This window comes from Oryx dammah, unplaced genomic scaffold, assembly GCF_014754425.2.
Source record: "Oryx dammah isolate SB20612 unplaced genomic scaffold, SCBI_Odam_1.1 HiC_scaffold_21, whole genome shotgun sequence".
In the NCBI taxonomy this organism is placed as follows: domain Eukaryota; kingdom Metazoa; phylum Chordata; class Mammalia; order Artiodactyla; family Bovidae; genus Oryx; species Oryx dammah.
The window spans coordinates 20,164,253-20,190,936 of NW_024070205.1; the positions used below are offsets into that span (position 1 = coordinate 20,164,253).

Genomic DNA, 26,684 nt, shown 5'->3' on the forward strand with positions numbered 1-26,684 from the left:
CCGCAGGAACCGCACTCCCGTGCCCGGTCGCTCTGAGGATGGAGAAGAGGGCTCGGAGCTCCTCCAGAGACGCCCACAGGAGAGGCAGCGGCTCCTCGCACAAGGAGAGCAAAAGGGCGAAGACAGACAGGGGCGGCCGAGGCCGCGGGCGCCGGGATGCCGAGCTGGAGCAGCCGGTTCTCGGGCGGGCAGGGAGCCCGGGCGAGCCCCGAGCGCCGGCAGCCACTGTGGTGGACGTGGATGAAGTCCGGGGCTCTGGCGAAGAGGGCACCGAAGTGGTGGCGCTGCTGGAGAGCGAGCGGCCCGAGGAAGGTACAGCGGGCAGGCTGAGGCCCCGGGAGAGGGTGCGGTCTTTTCAAGTGGTACCCAAGAAATGTCAGTTAGGGTGCAACGAGTCACCGCCCTGAGAACTACAGAGGTCAGAGCAGCCGGCTGGACCTGCTCAGATTCCCAGGAAATGAAAGACAGCGAGTTAGGACCCGCTGACCCACCAGTAGTGGAGACCATAATGCATCAGAAGAAATACAAATAACATCCACCCAATACCACTGTTCGCAGGGGTCAGCCACGGTTAGGAGGTGGGAGGGAGTGTGGTCCAGGTTGGGGACCAACGTGCCAAAGGAACCTTGCAGCTGCTCCTGCGGCTGGAAGAGTATGTGGGCCCCTAGTTTAAGAAATGCAAGAGCTGATGATTCCGGGTAGTTTGTAGCTTATTCTCAGCTCTTCATCAGACTTAACCTAAAAGCATTCTACACCTTCCTTGCGCTGATAGTTCTTTCTAAAAAGTAGAGACAGAGCCAAGTAAAGAAAAGCCAGATCTCAGCAGAGCCTTACCCATCTATCAAATGGGGACACCAGCAGTACCCACCACAGAGGGTAATTGTGAGGATAAAATGAGCTAACATAAACATTAACATGAGCTCACATAAAATGAGCTAAGATAAACACTGAAAGCGCTTATCTTACACAAAGCCTGGAAAGAATATACATATAATATAAATGCTCAGAGCAGAATCTTTGCAAGCTAAAAGAGGCGAGTTAGACCAAAGGGAGGGAATCACAGGGAAAAGGTCTCTTTAGCTTCTGCAGGTGAAACAACTCTTAGGAACAAATTTATCTGCTTCCAATCCTTTTTTTAATTTTAATTTAATTTTTGGCCACACCCTGTGGCATGTGGAACCTTAGTTCCCGACCAGGGACTGGCCTCATGCCTCCTGAAGTGGAAGGTGGAATCTTAACTACTGGACCACCAGGGAAGTCCCTGACTCCAATCCATCTTATAATGAATGAAGAAAAAACTCATTACCTTAATTATAGGAAGAAGGAGGTTTAACTTTAAAGGAAGGTAAATAAGGAATAGTGTTATACTACTTTCTGCTGACTACGAAATTTTAACATTTCCCAGCTAGCAGCATTGCCCCATATGCTGTGGCATTGAAAGCTACGACTTGAGAAATATTCCAGCAGTTGGGCTGTGGTTTATGTTGACCATGTTAATGCTGTTTTGCCTACCTGATGCCTTTTCATGGATCAGAATTTTCTGATTATTAAAGGGTTATTGGATTCACTGCTACGTTGATGCTGAGGTTAGAGATCTGGTAAGTATTGTGCTTCAGATCGTATGGGTGGGGTAGGAAAGGAAGGGAACCCCATTTTTGGACCCCTTACTTTGTGCCAGGCACAAAGAGGTTGTGTGCCTTGCTTAAGGCCATTTGAACAGAAAATGGTGGCACCAGAACTGGAGCCCAGACCACATGTCCAGATGCTGTGCTTTGTTCCAGGGTGCCCACCGCTGCCTTTCCAGGAGCCTATTCCACCTTCTGTCAGCCCCCAAAGCCCATCACACAGACAGGCTCTGGGAAACGAGCACACTGACTTCCAGCTCATTCTACTGTTTCCAGCAAAGTCTATAAACTGATCTGTCACTCGAGTGTATGTTCCTCGATTCTTTGTCTCGTCACAACAAAGATTTGGAGTCACGGACATTAAAGCCCCCTCGGCGAGTCACAGCTCTCAGGTGTTATAGCTCTCAGGTCTCAAATGGACCGTGTTATAGCTCTTAGACAAATCAGTGTTACAGCTCAATGTTACAGCTCTATTTTATTTAGAAGATAGCAGGAAAATCCATCTTTGAGGCATGAGGGCATGTCGATCTAAAGACACGAGGAGAAGAGCGCCCCAGCGCGTGGGAGAGAGAGAGAGGGAGCTGGCGCTGGCTCCTCTATTTATATGTTTATCTCTCCCTGGGCCTGTCCTTTGTAAATTGGGCCAGCCGGGAGTGTTGTTTGTTTTACCTGAGGTCCTCACTCCGGTCCTCGGACCTTCTTTTGTTTCATTTTTTGCGGGCTTTTCCCTTCCTTGTCTGTAGCCACCACCATTTTGGACTCCTTTTCCCTGTTCTACCTACCTAACATTCCCCCCTCAAGAGATGGGAGGCCCAATTTTTTGGAATAGGGGCGTCGGGGTCTTTCTGGCTACTTCCTGCTGAATTGGGGCGGCAAGGGGTATTGGGTCTCCCTCTCTTGTTAGAGTCCTTATAGCAGTGTCCATTTAAGGGTGAGTGATATTTTTTGTGGTTGGCTGTAGTTTTACATCTTTGTTGAATTGGCACTGTATGTTGTAGCTTGTTGACTGGGCAGAGACAAAACAGGTTAGACAATTGACAGTACATGGAATAATCATAAGCGTCATCAATATAGCATAACAAGGACCAGTAGAGGCGTTAGTCAGTTTTAAATTCACATCGCCAGGATGGCTCAAGTCCCTCCTTGTTCAGGGATCAGAAGATCTATCTCCTGTCTGTTTTGGAGTATAATCTCTGTCAAGCTGTGTTGGCTCTTTAGAGCTATCTTGAGAAATCTTATTATCCCCAGAAACTAGATTTTGGGGGTGTTTATTAGAATGGCACTGAATAGGTATCTGAGATCTCCCAGGGGCTCACTGGTATGTTGAGTGTCCTCTTTTGTTTTTTTCCATGGCTTGACTCTTGAGTAGTGAATCCAGGTGTCATGTCTTGGTACCTTGATTGCTGTGGGGGTAGAAAGTATTACAGGGTAGGGGCCCTTCCATGTGGGCTGGAGTTGAGCTTTTGGGGACCCATCTTTCCAGACTTTAATTAGGACTTGAATCCCTGGAGCATATAGTGGTGACTCCTTAGAATCTTTTGGGTCCTGGTTTATACCCCACAAGCATATATCCTGTTGGAATTGCCCGATGGTCATGGTGTAAGACTGGAGGGTCTGAACCTCTGGATCTAGGAAGAGGTCATTGACATAAACGAAAGGTATATAGCATCTCATAAGGACTAAGACCAAGCTGTTCTTTAGGGGCAATGCGGGTGCGGAGGAGAGCTATCAGTAAAGTCTCCTTCCATCCCAGGGAGGTCTCCTGGGTTATCTTTTTTATTGCTGATTTTAAGAATTGATTGGCTCTTTTTACTTTTCCTGAAGATTGAGGCCTCCAGGCACAATGGAGATAATAAGTAATGCCCAATGCTTTCGAGACCCCTTGGGTGACCTTAGAAGTAAATGATGTCCCATTGTCACTTTGTAATGACCTGGGCAGACCAAATCTTGGAATGATTTCATGGAGCAGTTTTTTTACCACCTCCTCAGCCTTTTCAGTATGGGTGGGAAAGCCTTCAATCCATCCTGTGAATGTATCTATCATGACTAATAGGTATTTATACCCTTGAGGAACTGGCATCTGGGTGAAGTCCATCTGCCAGTCATCTCCTGGGTAGGTCCCATGTCGTTGGATGGGCTGGGCCAGCTGGGGTTTTCAAGCTTCTTGGGGGTTGTTTAACTGGCAAGTGGGACAAGAAGACACCACCTGTCTTATAGTTGTTTGGAAGCCTGTTCCTCTGAAGGACCTTTCTAATAATCTCTGGAGGGCCTTTTCTCCTAAATGAGTTGTGGCATGTAAGGAGTTAACCAACTTCCATTGGAGGTTCCCAGGCAGAAAAAGGAGTCCCTCCTTTTGGAATTACCCCATATGATCTTCTTGAAAGCCCTCGCTCTTAGCCTTAAGAGTTTCATCTTCAGTGTATGAAGGAGTTTTTGGCAAATTAGTCTGTGGAACTAAGGTGGCAATCCCTATTAGGTCATGGTTCTGTAATGCTGCTCTCCTAGCTGCCTGATCAGCTGCTTGGTTCCCTCGTGCCACTTCTGTGTTCCCTTTTTGGTGTCCTTTACAGTGGGAGACTGAAACCTCAGTGGGCAGATGGACTGCCTCCAAGAGTTGAAGAATTTGATCACCATATTTGATTGGGGACCCTCGGGTGGTCAAGTGGCCCCTTTCTTTCCAAATAGCCGCATGTGTAGCACCAGAAAGGCATACTTGGAATCAGTGTAAATGGCTATTCTTTTTCCTTTTCCCAGCTCTAAAGCTCGAGTCAGGGCTATGAGCTCAGCTAATTGGGCTGAAGTACCTGGTGGCAGAGGCTTAGCTTCTATGGTCTCAAAATTGGAGACTACTGCATAGCCGGCTCTTCTTTTTTCGTCCAAGAAGACAAAGCTGCTCCCGTCGGTGTACCAGATTTCCTCAGGATTGGTCAGAGGATCTTCTGACAATCCTTCTCGGGGATTTGTCCAGTGGTCCAAGGTTTCTAGACAGGAGTGAAAGGGGAGAGAGCCCTCGGGGGTAGGCAGGAGGGTGGCTGGGTTAAGAACCTCACAAGGGGATATAGTGAGGCCTGGAGTTTCCATCAGTATTACTTGATATCTAAGGATTTTTTGATCAGACATCCATAAATGGCCTCTTCCATTTAGGAGTTGTTTTACTTGGTGGCTGGTAAAAATAGTTAGTTTGCCCCCAAAGGAGAGTTTTAAAGCATCTTCTATCATGACTGCAATAGCTGCAAGATTTCGAAGGCAGGGGGGCCAGTCTCGGGTAGTTGGATCGAGCTTTTTGGATAAGCTACAGGCTGGGGTTCAGATCCCAACCTCTGAGTTAACACTCCCAAGGCTATTCCCTCTCTTTCATGGACATAAAGTTGGAATGCTTTTTCTGGGTCTGGCAACCTCAAAGCAGGTGCCTGAGTTAAGGCCTGTTTTAGCGTAGCCTCTGCCTTCTTTTGAGGAGTTCCCCATATCAGTGGGATTGAATCATCTCATCCCTTTAAGCTTTTATATAAGGGCTGGGCAATTAGTCCATAGTTGGGTATCCAGATTTTACAATATCCAGTTAGCCCCAGGAAAGCTCGCAATTGTTTTTGAGTCGTGGGGGAGGGCAACTGGAGGATTCCTTGTCCCGATCAGAGGACAGCCTCCTGGACCCGTGTGTAACCTGAACTCTCAGGTAAGTAACCTTTGTCTCAACCATCTGTGCCTTAGCACGGGAGACCTTATATCCTCTTTCTGCCAAGAAGTTTAGAACCTGAATTGCATGTTGTTGGGCACTTTTTTTTATCTGGAGAGCAGATTAGTAGGTCATCTGTGTATTGTAATATTTTCCCATTAGGTCCCAGGTCCAGATCTAGGAGATCCCGGCTAAGGGCCTGTCCAAACAGATGGGGGCTATCTCTGAATACCTGAGGTAATACTATCCAAGTCATCTGTTGGTGTTTTTTTCCTGGGGCCTCCCACTCAAAAGCAAAAAGATATTGGGATTCTTTAGCCAGTGGTATGCAAAACAATGCATCTTTGAGATCCAAGACTGTAAAGCACTTGGCACTGGGTGGGATTTCTCCCAAGATAACATAGGGATTGGGCACTGTGGGATGGAGGGGGACCACAGCTTCATTTATGATCCGGAGATCTTGAACCATTTGCCAGGTTCCATCTATTTTTTTTACTGAGAGGATTGGGGTGTTATATGGTGAACTGGTGGGGACCAATAGCCCACAAGCAAGGAATTTATTTATTAAAGGCTGTAGCCCCTCTCGAGCCTCTCTTTTGAGAGGGTATTGTTTTCGGTTAGGAAACCGAGTGGGATCTCGGAGGACAATGATGACTGGTTCAGCTTGGTGGGGCCGTCCAGGAATCCCCTGGTCCCACACCTGGGGGTTAATTTTGTCTTCCCATAGTTTTTGGTCCCTCTCTATTGAAGGTGCAATGGGTTCTTCAGTAGTAACCAGGAGCTGCAGGGCTCTAGGGGCTGAAAAACTTCCCATCACAAGGGTGGTTCCCAGTTTAGTGAGTATATCTCTTCCCAGTAAGGGAGTAGGACACTCAGGGACCACTAAAAACTGGTGGGAAAATATTTGTCCATCCCAGCAACAAAGAAGTGTTCGGGTGAATCTTTTAGTAGTTGCTTTTCCTGTAGCACCCAAAATGGTACAGATTTGGGAGGAGAAGGGTCTGGAGTAGGAGATCAAGACAGAGTAGGTAGCTCCTGTGTCAACCAAGGAATTTTCGGACCTACCTGCCACATCCAGTTGCACCCTTGGCTCCAGCCCTGTGATGGTTATCTGTGACAGGCCGGCTGGCTGGAGCAGGCCGCTTCAGTCCTCTTGAACCATCGTGAGGGTAGGCTTGGCGCTTGACCTTGAGGCTCTTGGGTCCCCAGGGCAGAGTGCTGCCCAATGTCCCAGTTGATGGCATTTGTGGCAAGCCGTTCTAGGAGACTTGTCATGGTTTGGACACTCTTTGGCCCAATGCCTCGCGTGTCTACAGATCAGGCATTTGTCTCGTGCCTTGTCCTTCAAGAACTCGGGGTTTGCCATAGGGCTTCCCTGGAGGGTGGCCAGCATCTGGGCATGCCTTGTCTCTTTTTTTCCTTCTCCTGGGCCTTGGCCTCCTTCTCCGGTTCTCTGTTATAAAAGGTGTTGGTGGCTGTCTGGACCATCTCATCTAAAGAGGCAGCGGGGTCCTGCTGTTGTAGCTGTTGTAACTTAATTCTGATATCTGATGCACATTGGGACAGGAATTTGTCCTTTAAAATCACCTGTCCCTCGTAAGAGTCTAAGTCCAGATTGGTAAACTTTTGGAGTGCCTCTTTTAGCCTTTCCAGAAAGGCAATGTGCTTCTCATTGGGTTCCTGAGTTATTGCTGAGACCCGGGCATAGCTAATTACTTTTTGCTGGGCTGCTTTCAGTCCTGCCTTCACACAGATTAGAAAATGATCTCTTTCCCAGATGTGCTCAGGGTCATTATAATTCCAATTAGGATCGGAGGAGGGGACTGCAGTTTCCCCTACTGGGTATCTATCACTGGACATGTGAAGCCCTGTTGCATACCTCTGGGCCTCCTTTAAGACCCTAGTATGTTCAGGGTCAGATAAGTTTGACTAAATATGACCATGATGTCTTTCCACGTCAAGTCAAAGGACAAGGTAATATGTTGGAATGTATCTATATATTTGCCTGGGTCATTTGTATAGCTTCCCAGGTCTTGTTTGATCTGTCTTAGTTCTAAGAGGGAGAAGGGCTTATGGACCCGGGTTGGTCTGAATTCTCCTCCAGTTTCAACTAAGGGACATACTCGAGCTGGCTTTTGTGGAGGGGATGTTCCCGGGTATGGGGGCACGTTTGGAATATAAGGAAGGAGCACCAGGCGACTCGGGAGCTGTGGGAGGTGAGCCTTTATGAGAGGGTTCCTTCTTTTGGTTGCCTGTGCCTAACACCATTTGCCTAGTGGGCTCACTTTTAGGGCGTACAACAATCCCATACTTAAGACAGAGTTCCTTCATATCTCTTAGTTGGAAGAAAATTTGGACATAGGGGATCTCTGTCCATTTCCCCTGTCTTTTACAGAATAATTCTAATTGCAGGATGGTATTGTAATTTAAAGTCCCATCCTCAGGCCAGTGTTCCTCGTCCCCTAGTGGATACTGTGGCCATGCAGTGGCACAAAAGAACTTCAAGCGACTTTTCCTTAGAGCTAGAGGGTCAAACAGCTTCCAGTTATCAAGGATGCATCTCAAGGGCGTCTGCCGGGAAGTGGATTGGTTATTTTCCATCTGAAAGACAGTCATGACAGGGAGAAAAGAAAAAGACCTCTTTCGATTTTCATGGGTGTACTTCCTTAGGGGTAAGTCTTTTTGAAGCTTATCTTACGCAAAACTGTTGCAACCTGAGAGTCAGACGTCCCCGGGTCAGGGTGCAGATCTCCAGGCAGGCTGAGGCGTGACAGCCTCCTAGAGATCGAATCCCTGGGCAGGCCGAGGCGTGACGGCCTCCTGAGAATTGGGTCCCTGGGCAGGTCGAGGCGTGACGACCTCCTGGGACCCCTGGGACTGGCGGATCCCCGAGCAGGTTGAGGCGTGACAACCTTTCGAGGACCAGATCCCTAGGCAGGTCAAGGCGTGATGACCTCCTGGGACCCCCGGACTGGAGTTTGGGCGTCCCCAAGGTCTCCAGCGTGACCAGTGCTGGGTAGAATTAAGTGGTTTGTAACTCATTGCTAGTTTGCCCACCATGGACGGGAATAGATATGACGTAAGCTCATCCTACCTAGTACGTTGCAACCTGAGAGTCAGACGTCCCCGGGTCAGGGTGCAGATCTCCAGGCAGACTGAGGCGTGACAGCCTCCTAGAGATCGAATCCCCAGGCAGGCCAAGGCGTGACAGCCTCCCGAGAATTGGGTCCCTGGGCAGGTCGAGGCGTGACGACCTCCTGGGACCCCTGGGACTAGCGGATCCCCAAGCAGGTAGAGGCGTGACAACCTTTCGAGGACCAGATCCCTAGGGAGGTCAAGGCGTGATGACTTCCTGGGACTCCTGGACTGGAGTTGGGCATCCCCAAGATCTCCAGTGTGACCAGTACTAGGTAGGATTAGGGGGTTGGATATTATAGATTATTTCCCTTCCAGGGCCAGCTATTTTCTGGTTGTCTTTCCAGAAGATTGTAGAGGCAACCTTGTGGGTCTGGATGGGGCTCAGGAAAAGAGCATGAAACAGGAGGGAAGGGGGCAGAGCACAACCTATGAAAGAATGACATAGCACAAAGGTATAATATAACCCAGTTAAAAATCAACTGGGTCTAAGATGACAAGTCAAATTCAAGTAAAACTTAATCTCCTATCTATAAGCCAACAGACACACCAGAGGTGGCAGGACAGCTCCAAGGCACTGTGAAAGAGACGGAGGAGTGGGTGGTTCCCCAATGGCTGGGATGATCCTCCCACTCATTAGCATATGAATGTACCCCTCTCGCAAAACCTAGCCAGGCCGCATTCAATGACCAGTACCCTGTAGAGTGCAGCACTTTTTTCTGAATCTTAACAAGTCTACCTCTTGTCTATCGCTTTGACTCTCAATGAATTTTTGTAATGTGACCTCAGAGCCTGAACGTTATTAGTTTTGGCCAGGCTTGAATCCCGGGAGAGAGCTGAAGGACAGGAGGAAAAAGCAGTGGGAAAAGCATGCCAAGGAATCCCCTTCATAGCCCGCCGGAAAATTTGTTAAATATCTGACCGGTGCTCACCGTTTCTTTGGTCTGATCCTTGGCACAGAGAAGAGAAAGGACAGAAGAACCCCCACCGGCTTGTGTAACAGCTACTGGGGCTCAGCCCATAGCGCCTTTGGGACATGCTGAGGAGTAGCCTCTCCAGAGTCCCTCAATTGTGCCCCCTGCTGCCCACCTGTTCTCGGGAGGTTCGAGGAAACAAGAAATAAGAGATTGTAATGGAATTAAGATTTCGTTAGGCATGTCCCTCCAGCCAGAGGAGCGAGGACCTCTTACCTTAACTGCAGGTCTTCTGGGATCTGAGACTGGGCCGCGTGGGCTTTCCGCTGTCCCGGTTTCCAGCACGATGGGCCTTCCCCTGCGCTGGATTTTCTTTGCGTTCCGCCTCTACCGAGGGAGCTTCGAGTTGGGCTCCGGCTGTGCTTGGCCTCTTCCACGCAGAGATTGTTTCAGCCAGGTTATCTCCGAGTCACGGCACCATAGATGTCACGCGAGTGTATGTTCCTCGATTCTTTGTCTCGTCACAACAAAGATTTGGAGTGACACGTTAAAGACCCCTCAGCGAGTCACAGCTCTCAGGTGTTATAGCTCTCAGGTCTCAAATGGACCGTGTTATAGCTCTTAGACAAATCAGTGTTACAGCTCAGTGTTACAGCTCTATTTTATTTAGAAGATAACAGGAAAATTCATCTTTGAGGCGTGAGGGCACGTCGATCTAAAGACACGAGGAGAAGAGCGCCCCAGCGCGTGGGAGAGAGAGAGAGAGAGCTGGCGCTGGCTCCTCTATTTATATGTTTATCTCTCCCTGGGCCTGTCCTTTGTAAATTGGGCCAGCCAGGAGTGTTGTTTGTTTTACCTGAGGTCCTCACTCCGGTCCTCAGACCTTCTTTTTTGCGGGCTTTTCCCTTCCTTGTCTGTAGCCACCACCGTTTTGGACTCCTTTTCCCTGTTCTACCTACCTAACAGATCTGACCCTAATATCAGGGACTGAGCTAGAGGTGCTAGTCAGTAAATGTGGTGAAGTTCCAATATAATTTTTTTTTTCTTTTTTCAAGGTACCAAGTCTTCCAGTTTAGGGGCCTGTGAGTGGCTTCTTGTCCTCACATCCCTGCTGTTCATCATCGTGACCTTCCCTGTTTCTATCTGGTTCTGCATAAAGGTGAGATTCCATGAGGACCTAACAAGGAATTTCCTGGTGTCGCTCACTCACCACCCCATGTCCACTCTCATTTCTGTATTTTGGTACTTGCTGTCTGCTCTGCATGGAATGCGCTCACTCCCACTCACCTTGCAGAAGAGCTCTTACTCTTTTATACCTGCTCAGAGAACTGAGAAGCTTTCCTTGACTCCTCCAGACTGTCCTTCCCTTCCTTGTGCTCTCATCTCCCCCACTTTTCTCATCTATTCTAGCAATTACCACAAGTATAATGTTTGTAGATACCCAATCCACGCCAGTATTCTTGGGCTTCCCTGGTGGCTCAGCTGGTTAAGAATCCACCTGCAATTAGAGAGACCTGGGTTTGATCCCTGTGTTGGGAAGATCCCTTGGAGAAGGGAACAGCTACCCAATCCACTATTCTGGCCTGGAGAATTCCATGGACTGTATAGGCCATGGGGTTGCAAAGAGTCAGACAGGACTGAGCGACTTTCACTCACTTCAATCTCTGCCATTAGACTGAGAGCCCCTTCAAGACAGGACCTGTATCCAGTTGATCTACACTCTATACTAACACAAAGATAGGCCCAGAATAGGTCATGCTGCTGCTACTGCTGCTGCTGCTGCTGCTAAGTCGCTTCAGTCGTGTCTGACTCTGTGCGACCCCATAGATGGCAGCCCACCAGGCTCCCCCATCCCTGGGATTCTCCAGGCAAGAATACTGGAGTGGGCTACCATTTCCTTCTCCAGTGCATGAAAGTGAAAAGTGAAAGTGAAGTCACTCAGTCGTGTCTGACTCTTAGCGACCCCATGGACTGTAGCCCACCAGGCTCCTCTGTCCATTGGATTTTCCAGGCAAGAGTACTGGGGTGGGGTGCCTATTATTAACACATTCAGGAAACCTCAGGCAGCTTCAAGAGATCATGAATGACAAAATCTTGGGTCCATAGGTGGCGCTAGTCCAGGCACCAGGAGACATAAGAGGTGAAGGTTCCATCCCTGGGGCCAGAAGGTCCCCTGGAGGAGGGCATGGCAACCCACTCCAGTATTCTTGCCTGTAGAACCCCATGGCCAGTGGAGCCTGGCAGGCAACAGTCCATAGATCACAGCAAGACACAACTGAAGCAACTTGGCATCCACACACAGGTGGTTTTACATGTGTCTGAAGCTGTCCCTGAAGTAAACGAAGACTTGTGTCAGTTCAGGAAGAACATACCAAGATGGAATTAGAAGTGCAAGGGATTTGTGGGGAGACATTGTAAGAAAGATTGAGAATGGAAGTAGGGAAGGGAAAACCTTCCACGAATGAGGCAGATCTAACACCTGTGATCTGAGAAGGGGAAAGAAGGATTGGACAGAAGGAGCCTCAGACTGTGGGACAACTTCAAGAAGGTCTTGGACCTACTGAAAGGGAACTCCTGAGCAAAGTTTGCTTCCGAGATGAGTCTCACAATGGACAGAAATGGCCAGGCCCTTGTATCCCTGTCATTCTTAGTCACTGGCAGGAGTGGCCAGGAAGAGCATGTCTTTGGTGGGAACGCTGCAGAGGCTGTTGCCAATTTCATGCAAGCTCTCCTTCCTCCTCTTCTCCTTCATCTTCATAAGAGAGTGTTGGATTTTGTCAAATGCCTTTTCTTCACCCATTGAGACGATGACATGATATTTGCTCTTTATTCTCCTAATGTGGTATATTGTATTCATTGAATTTGGGGTGGTAAATCAACTATATATTCCTAGGATAAGTCCCATTTGGTTAGGGTGTATAAACTTTTTAATATGTTATTGGAGTCAGGTTGCTTGTTGTCTTGTTGAGGAGTTTTGCATTTATATTCATGAGAGATATTGGTCTATAGTTTTCCTTTCTTGTGATGTCTCTGTATTGTTTTGGTATCAGGGTAATCCTGGCCTCAGAGAATGAAGTGAGAGAATTTGTGAAGAACTGCTGATAATTCCTCTTTAAATGTTTGGCAGAATTTACAAGTGAGGTCATCTGGCCCTGGACTTTTCTTTGTTGGAAATTTTTAAACTACTAATTCAATCTTTTAATTCTGGGTCTTTTTCACTTTTATTTTTCCTTCTTGAATCAGTTTTGGTAGTTTATGACTCTAGGAATTTATTTTACTTGTTATCTAATTTGTTCATGTATAGTTGTTCATAGTATTTTCATCTATAATCTTTTTTATTTCTATAAGGATAGTAGTGATGTCTCTGTCATTCCTCTTTGGCTTCTGATTTCAACATTTTAATCTCTCTTTTTTCTTGGTCAGTCTAGCTAAATATTTGTCAATTTTGCTGAACTTTTCAAAGAACCAACTATGGTTCTTTGGGTTCAACTATGGTTTCAATTAATTTTCTGTAACGTTTTTCTATTTTCTATTGCCTTTATTTCCACTATAATCTTTTTTCTTTCTGCTTACTTTGGGTTTAGTTTGTGCTTCTGTTTCTAGCATCAAAAAATTAGTGTACCCCATCCTGAACCCTATACCTGTGGTGGATTCATGTTGATGTATGGCAAAACCAATACAATATTGTAAAGTAATTAACCTCCAATTAAAATAAATAAATTTATATTAAAAAATTAGTGTATTATTTTGAGATATTTCTTCTCATTTACTATAGATATTTACAGCTATAAATTTTCCTCTAAGCATTGCTTTAGTTTCATCCCATTCATTTTGGTATCTTGAGGTTTTGTTTTCATTCATCTCAAAGTGTTTTTCAGTTCCTTTTGTGATAAATTCTTTGACCTGTTGGTTAGAGTGTGTGATTTAATTTCCCAAATATCCTTTTATTATTGATTTCTAATTTCATTTCATTGTTATAGGAGAATATACTTTGTGTGGTTTCAATCCTTTTAAATTTACTGAAGTTTTTTAAAATGGCCTAGCATATGGTCTATCCTGGAGATGTTCCATGTTTTCACGAAAAGAATATGTACTCTTCTATTGTTGAGTGGAATTATGCATAGATATCTGTTAGGTCTAGTTTACTTATGGTGTTGTTGAAATCTTTTCTTTCTTTGTTGACCTTCTGTCTAGTTTTTTTACCCACAATTGAAAGTGGGATAGTAAAGTCTCTAACTATTATTGTTGAATTATCTATTTTTATCTTCTTTTGGTTTTTGCCCTATCTATGCCGGACCTCTATTTTTAGGTACATACATGTTTACTGTTGTTATACTTTCCTAATGCATTGACACTTTTACCGTTTCACAATGTCCCTCTTTATCACTAGTAACATTTTGGTGTGTTGGTTTTTAAACTCCATTTTGTCAGACATCAGTGTAGTCATTCCTGCTGTTTTTTGATTACTCTGTATGGTGTCGTTTTTTCTGTCCTTTTACTTTCAACCTATTTGTACTTTTGACTAGAAAGTGTGTCACCTACAGACAACATATAGTTGGCTGCAGGCTCTTCTTGAAGGATGATCTGAGCACCTGCATGGCTGCCATAAGGTTTGTATGTAGCTAATAAGAGATTCATGTAAAAGCTATTAATGCATCAGTCACAGCAAAAATACAAATTAAATACGCTGTGATTTCTTTGATTTGGTGGAAGCAATTATTTTTTAGACAGTCATGAGTCCTAATCAAAATTCTGTCCACAGGCTCAAAAATTAACATGGCCAATATACTTTTTCATTGGTTCCTGAAATTCTACATTTTGAAAATGTAAGTTTTAAGAGAAATTTTTTCTTGGTTCTCAAAACAAGAGACTTCTGATACTTATAATCACTGTCATGCCAAGGTCTTTTGAAGACTTCATTTTTCTCTCTTAGAGTAATTCAAAAATATTACATTTCCCTTTAGGTTGTACAGGAGTATGAGAGAGTAATTATATTCCGACTGGGACATCTGCTTCCTGGACGAGCCAAAGGCCCTGGTAAGAACAATCTTCTTTACACCCCACCCCCCCAAAGAAACTTGCCAATTTCATCAATTCATGTATATCTGTAATATGGCCCTCAGACCACATGAAGTAACTTGACTCGTGATATCTTCATTTTTCAGTCTGTTATTTGTAACACCGGTTATTAAGAAATCCTTCAGAGAGCATTACTACCAGGTCACTAGCGACCGAAAGAGAGTGGATGCAGACAGCCATGTGCTAGGGCCAGCCTGGCTGGAGCAGGAAGTAGGTTAGGACCTACAGCCAGGCACTCTATACATTACACTGGGTGGGTGAGGACTGACTAGCCAACCAGAGGCTGATATCATGATGCTGCTGTCCTGATTACCTCTGGGACTCCCAGTATAAGAAATACCACATCGAGGTTGCTGGCTCTAAAGTTGGTCACTTTGGTACACACATGGATTCAAAAACTAGTTTTTTATAGAGCACCTAAAGGCACTAGTTAGGCACTAATGCTAACAATAATGCATAAGACACTCGTGTTAGAGAGTTTAAATCTGATGAAGGAGACAAATGTGTAACCCAAGATCTGAACAAGTCAGCACCATGACCAAGCTGACCATACAGCCCATTTTACTGGGTATAATCCCTGACTGGGCCTGTTGTCCCTAGTCCTTTCCTTTCACCCCTAAACATGTCCCATATGGAACAACAAATTATTTGGTAACCTTAGCAACAACAAACACAACACAGGGTGGAGGTGTGATGGCCCAGTGGTCTATGCATAGACCATGGAGGCTAAGAAAAGTGACGCAGCATTCAAAAAAGTGAATCCCAAACAGCCTCCATGCCAGCTATTCACCTGTCACTTCCCTTGCCCCCCCTTTCTAGGCCTTTTCTTCTTTTTGCCCTGCCTGGATACCTACCACAAGGTTGACCTTCGTCTCCAAACCTTGGAGATACCATTTCATGAGGTAAGCCAAGTGGGGGATTTTGCTTTCTGTCTACATTTTTCCTGGCTAAGCACTCTACCAATTCTGGCCTAGAAGAAAATGACTATTCTTGCTCAAAAGCAGAAAAAAAAAAAGAAAGAGAGATTACATCAAAATTTAAAACTCCTATACATCAAAGGACACAATCAGCAGAATGAAAAGGCAACTTATAGACTGGGGAAAAATTGCAAATATTCTCTCTTATAAGAGGTTAATATCCAAAATATATTAAACCTTATAACTCAACAAGTAAGCAAACAATCCAAGTAAAATGGACAAAGGCCTTAGTGTTAGTTAATTTTACGTGTCAACCTGACTAAGGCATGGTACCCAATAATTTGTTCAAATACATCTGGATGTTGCTGTTATGGTATTCTTTAGATAAAATTAATATTTAAATTGAATGAGTAAAAAAGATTGCCCTCCATATATGATATATTGTATATACCTTGACTTGAATGGACATATTTCTCCAAAAAAGATATTTAAATAGCCAATAAACATGTGAAAAGATGCTCTGTGTCACTTAAAATCATTAGAGAAATGCAAATTAAAAACACAGTGAGATACCCACCTCACATCTATTAAGATGGCAGTTATTAAGAAAAATAACAAAATAATGTGTTGGCAAAGATGTAGAGAAATTGGAACCCTTGTATACTATTGGTGGGAATGTAAAATGGTGCAGTTACTGTAGAAAAGAGTTACTCAAAAATTAAAAATAGAATTACCATATAATCTACCAATTCTACTTTTGGGTGTATAGACTCCAAAGAATTGAAAGCAGGCTAATTGAAGAGATGCTTGTATACCTGTGTGCATAACATCAGTTTTTCACAATGGCCACAAAGGTGCTATTTGTGCCATTGCTTTCACAAAGGTGGAAGCAATCCATGTGCCCATCAATGCCTGAATAAACAAAATGTGGCATATACTGACAATGGAATACTAGTCAGCCTTAAAAAGGAATGAAATTCTGGCACATCCTACAACATGGATAAACCTTGGGAAAATTATGCTAAGTGAAATAAGCTAGTCACAAAAAGACAAAAACTGTATGACTCCTTCTGTATGAGGAACCTGGAGGAGTGAAATTCAGAGCAACAGAAAGTGAAGGATGGTTGTGGGGACTGGGGGAGGAGAGAACTGAGAGGTGTTCAGTGGTTTCAGTTTTGCAGGATGAAAAGAGTTCTAGATGCTTGTTGCTCAACAGTGTGAATGTACCTAATTCTACTGAATTGTGCATGTCAAAATGGTCAAGATGGTGAATTTGATGTTCTGTTCATTTTACCACAATTAAAAGTTAAATGTTGAGTTAACATCTAGACTTTCCTATTACTGATTCTGATTTATAAGCCTTTCCTAAATTGTCTCCTACTTTCCATTTGAGGTTCTTTCTCATTCTTTCTTTTGGCAAACAGAAATGTGAATAAAAATGATATTTGTTTAAAAGGCTTATTTTAGATAATAAAATGTGCAAAAGGAATAAAACATACACCTAATCCTGTTACCCATAGAGCTGATATTTTGGAATGTATCCTTCAAACCTTTCTATATATGTGGTTATACTTTCAGACAAGTATATATATATATATATATATATATATATATATATATATATATATATAAATACACACACACACACACACATCATATATACATATATATATCCATGGGGTCGCTAAGAGTTGGACACGACTAAGTGAATTCCCTTTCACTTTTCACTTTCATGCATTGGAGAAGGCAATGGCAACCCACTCCAGCACTCTTGCCTGGAGAATCCCAGGGACGGCAGAGCCTGGTGGGCTGCCGTCTATGGGTTCGCACAGAGCTGGACATGACTGAAGCGACTTAGCATATATATCATATATACATCATATGTATCAATCATACCATACATACCTATTTGGTCACCTATCCTTTTTCACTCAAAAATATACTGTTACCATCTTTTTATATATTAGCTATGTTTCTACCTCTGTTTTAAATAGACATACAGCATTTCATGGTGTGGATTTTACTCAATTAATTTACTTAACTAATTGAGTTTAGTAACTGGAATTTACTCAGCTAATTCCCTACTGTTGATATTATTTCTAAACTTTCTTGGCTGCTGCATTGCATGGCATGGGCTTCCTGATGGCTCAGTGGGTGAAGAATCCATCTGCAGTGCAGGAGACACAGGAGATGCGGGTTCAATCCCTGGGTCAGAAAGATCCCCTGGAGGAGGAACTGGCAACCTGCTCCAGTATTCTTGCCTGGAAAACCCCATGGACACAGGAGCCTGGTGGGCTACAGTCCAAAGGGTCACAAAGAGTCAGACATGACTAAGCACACAGGCACTGCGTGGGATATGGGATCTCAGTTCTCAGACCAGTAATTGAATCCAGACCTCCAGCAGTGAAAGCTCCAAGTCCTAACCACTGGACTGCCAGGGAATTCTCTATTTCTAATTTTTTCTTACAATAAGCAATACTGTGAATCACATCTTTACACTTAAATCCTTAAAATATATCCTTTTGTCTAAAAAAGGAAATGTTGTACACATACATCTCTTAGGGCTTTTGATATGTATCACAAACTGCCCTCTAAATATACACTCAATACACGTGAGGACTGGTTTCCCAGAATGTGTTGCTCTTTTAGCAGATTTTTTTGGCATCAGTTTAAAAATACCTGATATACAATCAACTGGATGTTTTCATATAAGAAAATTATTCCTGATTTTTTTACAAAAGGATTTATAACAGGATTCCTTTAAATTGAGTTGTTTAGTGTATTTAATACAAACTTCATAATTTTTTTCAATGTCTATTTGATTAAAGACTGAGCCAACTACTCTTTTTTTTTTTTCTTACTATTATCTTTCTCTGAGAAAATACCCTTTGGACATACTTAACCTCTCTATCCTTATGTGGGAAAGAAGCCCAAGAATCAGACCTGTCATCCAAAATTTTTTTTCTGCCTAGATTGTAACCAAAGACATGTTTGTGATGGAGATAGATGCCATCTGCTACTACCGCATGGAAAATGCCTCTCTTCTCCTAAACAGTCTTGCTCATGTGTCCAAAGCTGTCCAATTCCTTGTGCAAACCACCATGAAACGTCTCCTAGCACATCGATCCCTCGCTGAAATTCTTCTTGAGAGGAAGAACATTGCTCAAGATGTAAAGGTACTTAGATGAGTTTAACACCAAGTATGTTGAAATAGCCCTTTACCTTTTATTCCTTTCTTCATTGACCATTTACTGAATCTTCCATGCATTCACTGTTAAAGGTACAATCCCGAAGGGAGCTGACCGTTAAGAGGTTGCCAATCAGACCCTGAACCAGTCCTAGTCACCCATCTGTGCGATTAGTCAGTCATTGCCACACTTTTTCTTCTCACCCTCCCCTAGTAGCTGGTAGGAGGGGTTGGTGGGATAAAAAATGATAAGGAATGAATCTGGGGACCTTCCAGTCTAGTTGGGGAAACAAGCAAAGTTAAATAATGATAAAGACTGAAAAACTTTATCAGGTTAAAAGAGGCAAAACATCACAGACCTTTAAGTGGTTAATTACCCAGTCAATGATCCAGATTTGATTCAGCTGGGGTGGAAAGAGAAAAACAAGAACTGCCTCACAAGCAGCAGCTTCTAGCCCCGCAGAGAGCAAGCTCAGCAACTTTGCTCACAACCAGGGTGGGTGTCTGCGATTCTTACCAAGACAAGTTGGCAGAGGTGTTCAGGAGAGAGATGAGAACAGAGCAGCATTCTAGGTAGCCGGCCAGTCAAGTGGCAGTTACCATCAGTGATGGAGGCTGTCATTGAGGCCAAGAGGCACCCAGGCCCTGAACTGAGTTAGGAGGTTACGAGCAAGTCTAGCTAAAGGAAGACCTCCAGCAGAAGCAACAAAGGATCGAAGGCACTGATAATGATTATTCTTGATGAGGCCTAGGCAGACACAGCTGAGACAATGAGGTGTCCGAACGTTTGTGGCTTGTCCAATTCATCACTGATAAAACTGGGATTAGCATCCTAGTGAAAATGGAAGAATTCAGGAAATAAGAGAAGCTGAAAAGAGAGAAAGTTAGAACAAGAAGACGCATGGAAGTTGCTGCTCTAGAATTTAAAAACCACTCTCGTGTGTGCTCCCCTCTATCCTCCCTTCAACCCTCTCTTTCTGTTTATCCCTCCTCAAGGGATAACGGATACGGTCCATTCAAGTTCGCCCTTGTTATACTGAATTATAATTTATACATTTACACATTTGTTTCCCCAGACCTTGAACTCCATTCTGTCAGGGGTCATATTTTATTCATCTTTTTGTCCTCAGTACTTGGTCCTGGGCTCTTACACAGCAGCCAGATACTGGGTTTTGGGATGAGTGAATAAATGACCCAACTGTTGTAGCCTCAGCTTTGCCGTCTTTCCTCTGGTGTGTCTGGTACTCTACGCGAGTGTTTCTCCAGCGTTCAGTGTGTCTATGCTTCCATGCCCTCCTCTTAGGCTGTTCCTCGCAGAGTTGGACATGGCTGAGTGACTAAGCACAGCCCAGCACTGCACCAAATACTTCCCTTTTCCCCACAGGCAAGATTGTATTGTTCTTTAAGATGCCACCTCCTCTGTGAAGTCTTTTTCAACATTTCTTCCTCTCATCAACCCCTCAAATTAGTCTTCTCAGGGTTCCCAGTGTACTAAGCTATCTAGTCCCCAAGAAATCATCAGAAATAAGCTAAAAAGGAAAAAGAGTATGGCCCACCTATTGCTCCATGCCTGCCCCTCCTTTCCAGAACCCACAGTTCATTTTCTTCCCACTCCTGGGATGGGGAGGTAGGGGAGATGGTGCCAACAACAGGAAGTAAAAGCTCCCATAAATGAATATTATATGGAAGAGAATATCCTATGAGGAAGAGACTAAAAATATTGGTTCTCTAACAAGTGCATTTTAGAACAAATTTAACAAATGTGCAGTGTGCTAAGTTGCTTCAGTCATGTCCAACTTTTTGCGACCCTATGGACTGTAGCCCGCCAGGCTCCTCTGTCCATGGGATTCTCAATGCAAAAATACTAGAGTGGGTTGCCATTCCCTTCTCCAGGGGATCTTCCTAACCCAGGGATTGAACCTACATCTCTTACATCTCCACATTGGCAGGCAAGTTCTTTACCATTAGCGTCACCAGGGAAGTCCCAATAATAAATGTATTTTAGAGCAAATTTAACAAACATACCATCTCTATTATTTCTTATACCTTTTGTAACAAATTACCACAAATCACCACCAGTTTTATCTTATGGTTTCAAGGCCAGAAGTCCAAAACACGTCTCACTGGGCCAGAGTCAAGGTGTCAGCAGGGGCTGGTTCCTTCTGGAGGTTTGGAGAGGAGAATCCATTTCCTTGCCCTTTTCAGCACTGGGTGGCCACCTGTATTCTTTAGATCGTGGCCCCTTCCTCCGTCTTCAAATCACAGCACTCCAACCTTTGCTTGCATCATCACATCACTTTCTCCTCTTCTGTAGCCAGATGTCCCCCACCCCAACCACGCTTCCCTCTTATAAGGACCCTTGCAGTTGCTTTTTGGGCCCACTGGGAAGATCCAGGATAAGCCCTTCATTTTAATGGCCTTGAACTTAAATTGCGTCTGCAGAGTTTCTTTTAGGGTAACATTCACAGGTTCCAGGGATGTCTTTAGGAGCCATTAGTCAGCCTACCACACCATCTTTAATTCCACAAGTATTTGTTGAGTGGCACTGTGCAAACTAAACAGTTTTTTGCAAGGCCTTATAATGTTAAAATGAAAAGGGGAAGGACATAATGGCCTTTCAGAAGAAATGTGCTTTCTCAGTGCAGTGGCCATTGGTGCAGCCAGAGGTTCTCACTGATGTCTCAACTCTTCCCTCCACAGGTTGCCTTGGATGCAGTGACCTGTATTTGGGGAATCAAAGTGGAGAGAACAGAAATGTGGGTAGGAAATTAACCAGGAAGAACAATATGATAAAAGGAAATATTTTGATTTTATTTAAAAACTTCTATTTGAAAAATTATTTTCATTGAATGAGTACTGTAGCCATATTAGCATAAATTTGGAAGAAAGAAAAATTTACATATTATCTTATTACTATAACACAACCACTATAAACATCTGGGTAAATAACTCATATTTTCTATGGATTTAAACATTTTATAAGGTAAAATTCACATAACATAAAACTCATCATTTTTAACCATTTAAAATTGAAACTCAGTGGTTTTTAGTATATTCACAGAGTGATACAACCACCACTACCGTATAATTCCAGAATATTTTTATCATCTCCAAAAGAAAACCTGCATCCATTAAGCAGGAACTCTTCATTTCTGCCTCAACCCCCAGCCCCTGACAACCACTGACTCCTCTCTGTCTCTCTAGATTTGGCTATTCTAGAGATTTAATATAAACATAATCATATAATCTGTGGCCTTTTGTGTCTGGCTTCCTTCACTCACCGTAATGTTTTCAGTGTTCCTCCACGGTGTAGCGTGCATCAGTGCTTCCTTCCTTTTTACAGTTGAATAATATTCCATCGTGTGACTGGCTATACCATGCTTTGCTGATCTACTCTCAGTTGATGGACGTTTGGGTTGCTTCCACTTTGGGGGCATTATGAATCAGGCCGCAATGAACATTCATGCGCAAGTTGATATGTGAACATGTTTTCACTTCTCTTGGGTATATACGTAGGTGTGAAATTACTGGATCATCTGGTAACTCCATATGTAACCTTCTGAGGAACTGCCAAGTTGTTTTCTATGTACTTTATATAATTACAATCAGGGGGAAAAATCCAATTTTGTATCTTTTATGCCGTACATTAAGTACTTGGTCAGTTCTACCCTTTTTGATTCAGTTCTCTTTTGTCAACTTAGATGACTTCCCTCATTATTAATAGTATGGCTCTTCAAGGCTGTTGTTCATTATTCAGATTTAGTAGCCAGAATTCAGATTAAACTTTAAGTGGGAAAATTATCATAGTGTTGTGTGGGCCAAAAAGTTCATTCACATTTTCTGTAAGATGCTATGGAAAAACCCGAACGAGCTTCTGGGCCAACCCAATACAGCAACACAAAATTTGCTTTACTTGTAAAGAGAAAACCACAGCTCTACTACAGCATCCATGATAATAAAAATCCACACTGGAGGCACTGATGCTTAAGCCCCTTTTCTCTGCCCACTGTCTGCACAGAGGTCTAGGGCAGTGCACTCTGCTTAATCAGAATCCACTGTGTATCATGAACCGAGCGTAGAGAAGGTGGCAGGTTTGTCTTAAAGCTCCGGCTGCTAAAGCTGCGCTGCACACTCACCTACCCACCCGCTTTCTCTTTCAGTAAGGATGTGCGCCTGCCGGCCGGGCTGCAGCACTCATTGGCAGTGGAAGCCGAAGCACAAAGACAAGCCAAAGTGCGGGTGAGCTAGCCCTGAGCATGCCATCCTCTCGCACAGCGGAGGAGCATCAGAGGAGCTCCAGAAAATCCAAAAGAAAGCCTCCTCATGGAGAACATTTCCCCTTTGCTCCTCACCTATCCATCCAGGCGCTGGGGGGAATTAGGCTTGTGCACACACCACGCTATTAAAATTATTCTCCTCGGGCATGCTCACAGCCTCCTAACTGACCAGTGCGACATCTCTTTCCCTGTTAGACCCTCTCTCTGATGCTATTGGTAACAGTGACCTCCTCCTCCCTGAGTCTTGCCTTCACTCTCTTTCCCTAGAGGTATCTTCCCCAAACTCCATCCCTCTTCTCTAGCACTGGCATCTCTCCCTGGGTGATATCTGTCACCAGTCCCCTCTAGGTTAGTGACACCCAGGCCTGTATCCTTAGCTCTGTGCAAGCTCTGGAGGGACAACCATGTCAGAGCACACTTCCCTCATTTCTAGAGCCCAGGGGAGGCTGTGCTACGCATGGCATCTGCTCAGGCGTGCCAGTGAGAAGATGTGGCTACCAGAGGATTGGGTGTGGGTGGGAAAGGGGGTCGGGAAGAGGAAAATGAGGGCTGGAGGGGAGGCAGATTTCCCCTTAAAGAACAGAAAGCAGGTCAGGAAAAACCCATACTACCAAGAGGGTGGATAACTTTGGAGCATTGGTGGACAAAGATGGGTAGGAAGGCAGTCCTCTGGGCAGAGCTGCTTCTAGATCTCTGAGTCTAGTGCCCTTTGCCCACTTTAAGGGGACATTTGGGTGGTGACCTTTTTCATGCTTTTTCTTCTGAAATGCTATCCTGAGTTGGGAGTCATTCTTTCAGGATTGCATGTCTTTGCCTGGAATGTTGGCCAACCTTTCCTCTAAAATGGCAAAACCCTACTACTCTTCCAAGGCCCACCAGACATAGTAATTCCCCTAACACTTCATCTCTACTTGTCATGGCCCTTAACAAATTCTGCACCAAGTTACAATGAACTCTTTGTGACCCCATGGATGGTAGTCCACCAGGCTCCTCTGTCCGTGGAATTTTTCAGGCATACCATTTCCCCCTCCAAGTGATTTGAACCTGAGCCTCTTGCATCTTCTGCACTTCCAGGTGGATCCTTTACCACTGGTACCACCTGGAAAGCCCGTTACAATCAACAGCATCTCTCTCTCCCTAGATCAAGATCTTAAGCAAAAAGGCAGTCTGCTCCCCTGTGCTTAGCAGCACCTGTCCCATAGTAGATACTAGTGCTTGTTTGTTGAATCACCCTAGGTAGGATTAAAACCTTCATGGAGCGAAGAAGAAAAATCACACATTGTTTTTCCTCGCATCCCTTGTCTAGATGATCGCTGCAGAAGGGGAGAAGGCCGCCTCCGAGTCCCTGAGGATGGCAGCCGAGATTCTATCAGGCACTCCAGCCGCTGCTCAGCTTCGGTACCTGCACACCCTTCAATCCTTGTCCACAGAGAAACCTTCCACAGTGGTTTTACCTTTGCCATTTGACTTACTAAATTTCCTGTCTTCTCCAAGCAATAGAACACAAGGAGGCATCCCCTTACCAAATCCTTCCAAACCTGTTGAGCCGCTGAATCCTAAAAAGAAAGACTCTCCCATGTTATAGGAAGAAACAAGGATCGTGTGACTGCAGAGAGGGCTCCATATAACAGCTACATCCCCGAGCAAGGCCCTCGGTCCTCAGTTCCCGCTTTCTTGTGTTGCCATGTGAGATGCCCTTGGAAGGCATGAAGCCCCAGCACAGCGACACACACAGGAAGACAGTGAAATCATGTAATGACAGAGAAGCCACAGAACATGTGTAGGTGGATCATCTGATCAGAGGAATTATGGGAAAGAGCTTTAGCCAGCATTCTACACATGGCTGAATTTTGACTTCTGAAGATGCCGTTCAAATGTCCTTTTCCCTAGATGCCCTCTAGCCCCTTTGGGAAGGGTTCCTTTGCTCCCACAGCCCTTTCTACATGCCCCTATCATTATGCTTATCACACTCCGTTGTAATCTCATATTTATGATTCAGGCTTCTCTCCTACTATGAACTCTTCAAAAGCACGTCTTAATAATTCCCTGTCATTCCACACTCTAGCTTGTATGCTCCACCCAAGGCTTTTGCACCTGACTCTGATAGCTGCACCACAATGACACTCCTGTATTTCTGAGTGAAAGAGAGATACTTGTGAGTACATATTCCAGTACTTGAGCTGGATATAAAATGTATACCTAATTAAAGAATTTCAAATGAATTATTTTTATACTCTTTTTTTTTTAAATAGAGAAATAAAAGGATAACACTTATCTGGTACATGTTGCTTATAATCTAAGGAAGCATTGTGATAAATATAGGGCTTTTGTACTTTCAGTACAGAATTTACTAGTTGTTGGCTTGGCCAAAAAATTTGTTTTGGTTTTTCTGTAACATCTTATGGAAAAACCCAAATGAACTAGTTTGCCAACCCAATATTTATTCTTTAAATACTGGTAACATTATGTGATCTACACATGCCCTAAGTCTTACTTTCCATTAACTTGTCCTATATAATTAGAAGTATATAGCTACAGAAAAAAATTAGCCAAGTAAATAGGAAAGCATAGTGAGGTATATAGGAAATTCTCTAAAAACTTTTAAAAAGTAATAACATATAGAACATTACTAATCTGTAAAACTATAACAAATCATGTTAGTAAAATGCTACATATAATGGCAATTTCCATGCTGTTTGTACAGAGGGAAATGGTGATAGCTCTCTTCAGTGGCTCACTATTTGGTGATTTCTTTGTCCTTCAATCTGCCTCTTTATTCCCCATGTTATTTGATGTTATTATTTTATATTGAGTAAAGGGGATCAGCTATGTGGTGACAGATGGAAACTAAACTTTTGATGGTGAATGTGCTATAATATATACAGAAGTCAAACTTAATGTTGTACACACAAAACTTACATAATGTTATATACTAACGCTGCCTCAATTTTTAAAACTTCCTTAAAAAAAATAAAATAAAATAAAAAACAAAACAACAACAACAAAAAAAAAAACTTCCTAACAGCACACTATAATAAAGCTGGACAAAATGATGCCAACCTTAGAGTCATCACTGTCATACATCTCTAGGCTGCCTCCTCATCCCCATTCACAGCTGGGAAAACTACACATTCTCACCCAATCTTACTAACTTATGATTTCAGCCAAGCAATCCATCTTCCCAAGGTTACACTGGATGTATTCAGTTCAGTTCAGTTCAGTGGTTCAGTTGTGTCCGACTCTTTGCGACCCCATGAATTGCAGCATGCCAGGCCTCCTTGTCCATCACCAACTCCCGGAGTTCACTCAGACTCATGTCCATCAAGTCAGTGATGCCATCCAGCCATCTCATCCTTGGTCGTCCCCTTCTCCTCCTGCCCCCAATCCCTCCCAGCATCAGAGTCTTTTCCAATGAGTCAACTCTTCACATGAGGTGGCCAAAGTACTGGAGTTTCAGCTTTAGCATCATTCCTTCCAAAGAAATCCCAGAGCTGATCTCCTTCAGAATGGACTTGTTGCATCTCCTTGTAGTCCAAGGGATTCTCAAGAGTTCTCCAACACCACAGTTCAAAAGCATCAATTCTTCAGCACTCTGCCTTCTTCACAGTCCAACTCTCACATCCATATATGACCACTGGAAAAACCATAGCCTTGACTAGACGGACTTTAGTCGGCAAAGTAATGTCTCTGCTTTTGAATATACTATCTAGGTTGGTCATAACTTTTCTTCCAAGGAGTAAGCGTCTTTTAATTTCATGGCTGCAGTCACCATCTGCAGTGATTTTGGAGCCCCAAAAGATAAAGTCTGCCACTGTTGCCACTGTTTCCCCATCTATTTCCCATGAAGTGATGGGAGCGGATGCCATGATCTTAGTTT

The 26,684-nt window shown here is 44.0% G+C and overlaps 1 protein-coding gene across 1 annotated transcript; it reads left to right on the top strand.

Annotated features, from left to right (window-relative positions):
- NPHS2 (NPHS2 stomatin family member, podocin) lies at positions 1-25,029 on the top strand. The gene is made up of 8 exons (XM_040263888.1): positions 1-312; positions 10,403-10,506; positions 14,312-14,384; positions 15,246-15,328; positions 18,316-18,519; positions 21,231-21,286; positions 22,691-22,769; positions 24,114-25,029. The coding sequence occupies exons 1-8, from the start codon at positions 39-41 to the stop codon at positions 24,390-24,392; spliced, it is 1,152 nt and encodes a 383-aa protein (XP_040119822.1). The 5' UTR covers positions 1-38; the 3' UTR covers positions 24,393-25,029.
- Positions 25,030-26,684: the final 1,655 nt, after the last annotated feature.

Bases quoted from the DNA above. Each gene is read 5' to 3' on its own strand.
- NPHS2 (XM_040263888.1), top strand. From the start codon at position 39: ATGGAGAAGAGGGCTCGGAGCTCCTCCAGAGACGCCCACAGGAGAGGC. The intron at 21,287-22,690 runs GTGGGTAGGAAA...TTTCTCTTTCAG, and splicing joins AAAGTGGAGAGAACAGAAAT to TAAGGATGTGCGCCTGCCGG. The intron at 22,770-24,113 runs GTGAGCTAGCCC...TCCCTTGTCTAG, and splicing joins AAAGACAAGCCAAAGTGCGG to ATGATCGCTGCAGAAGGGGA.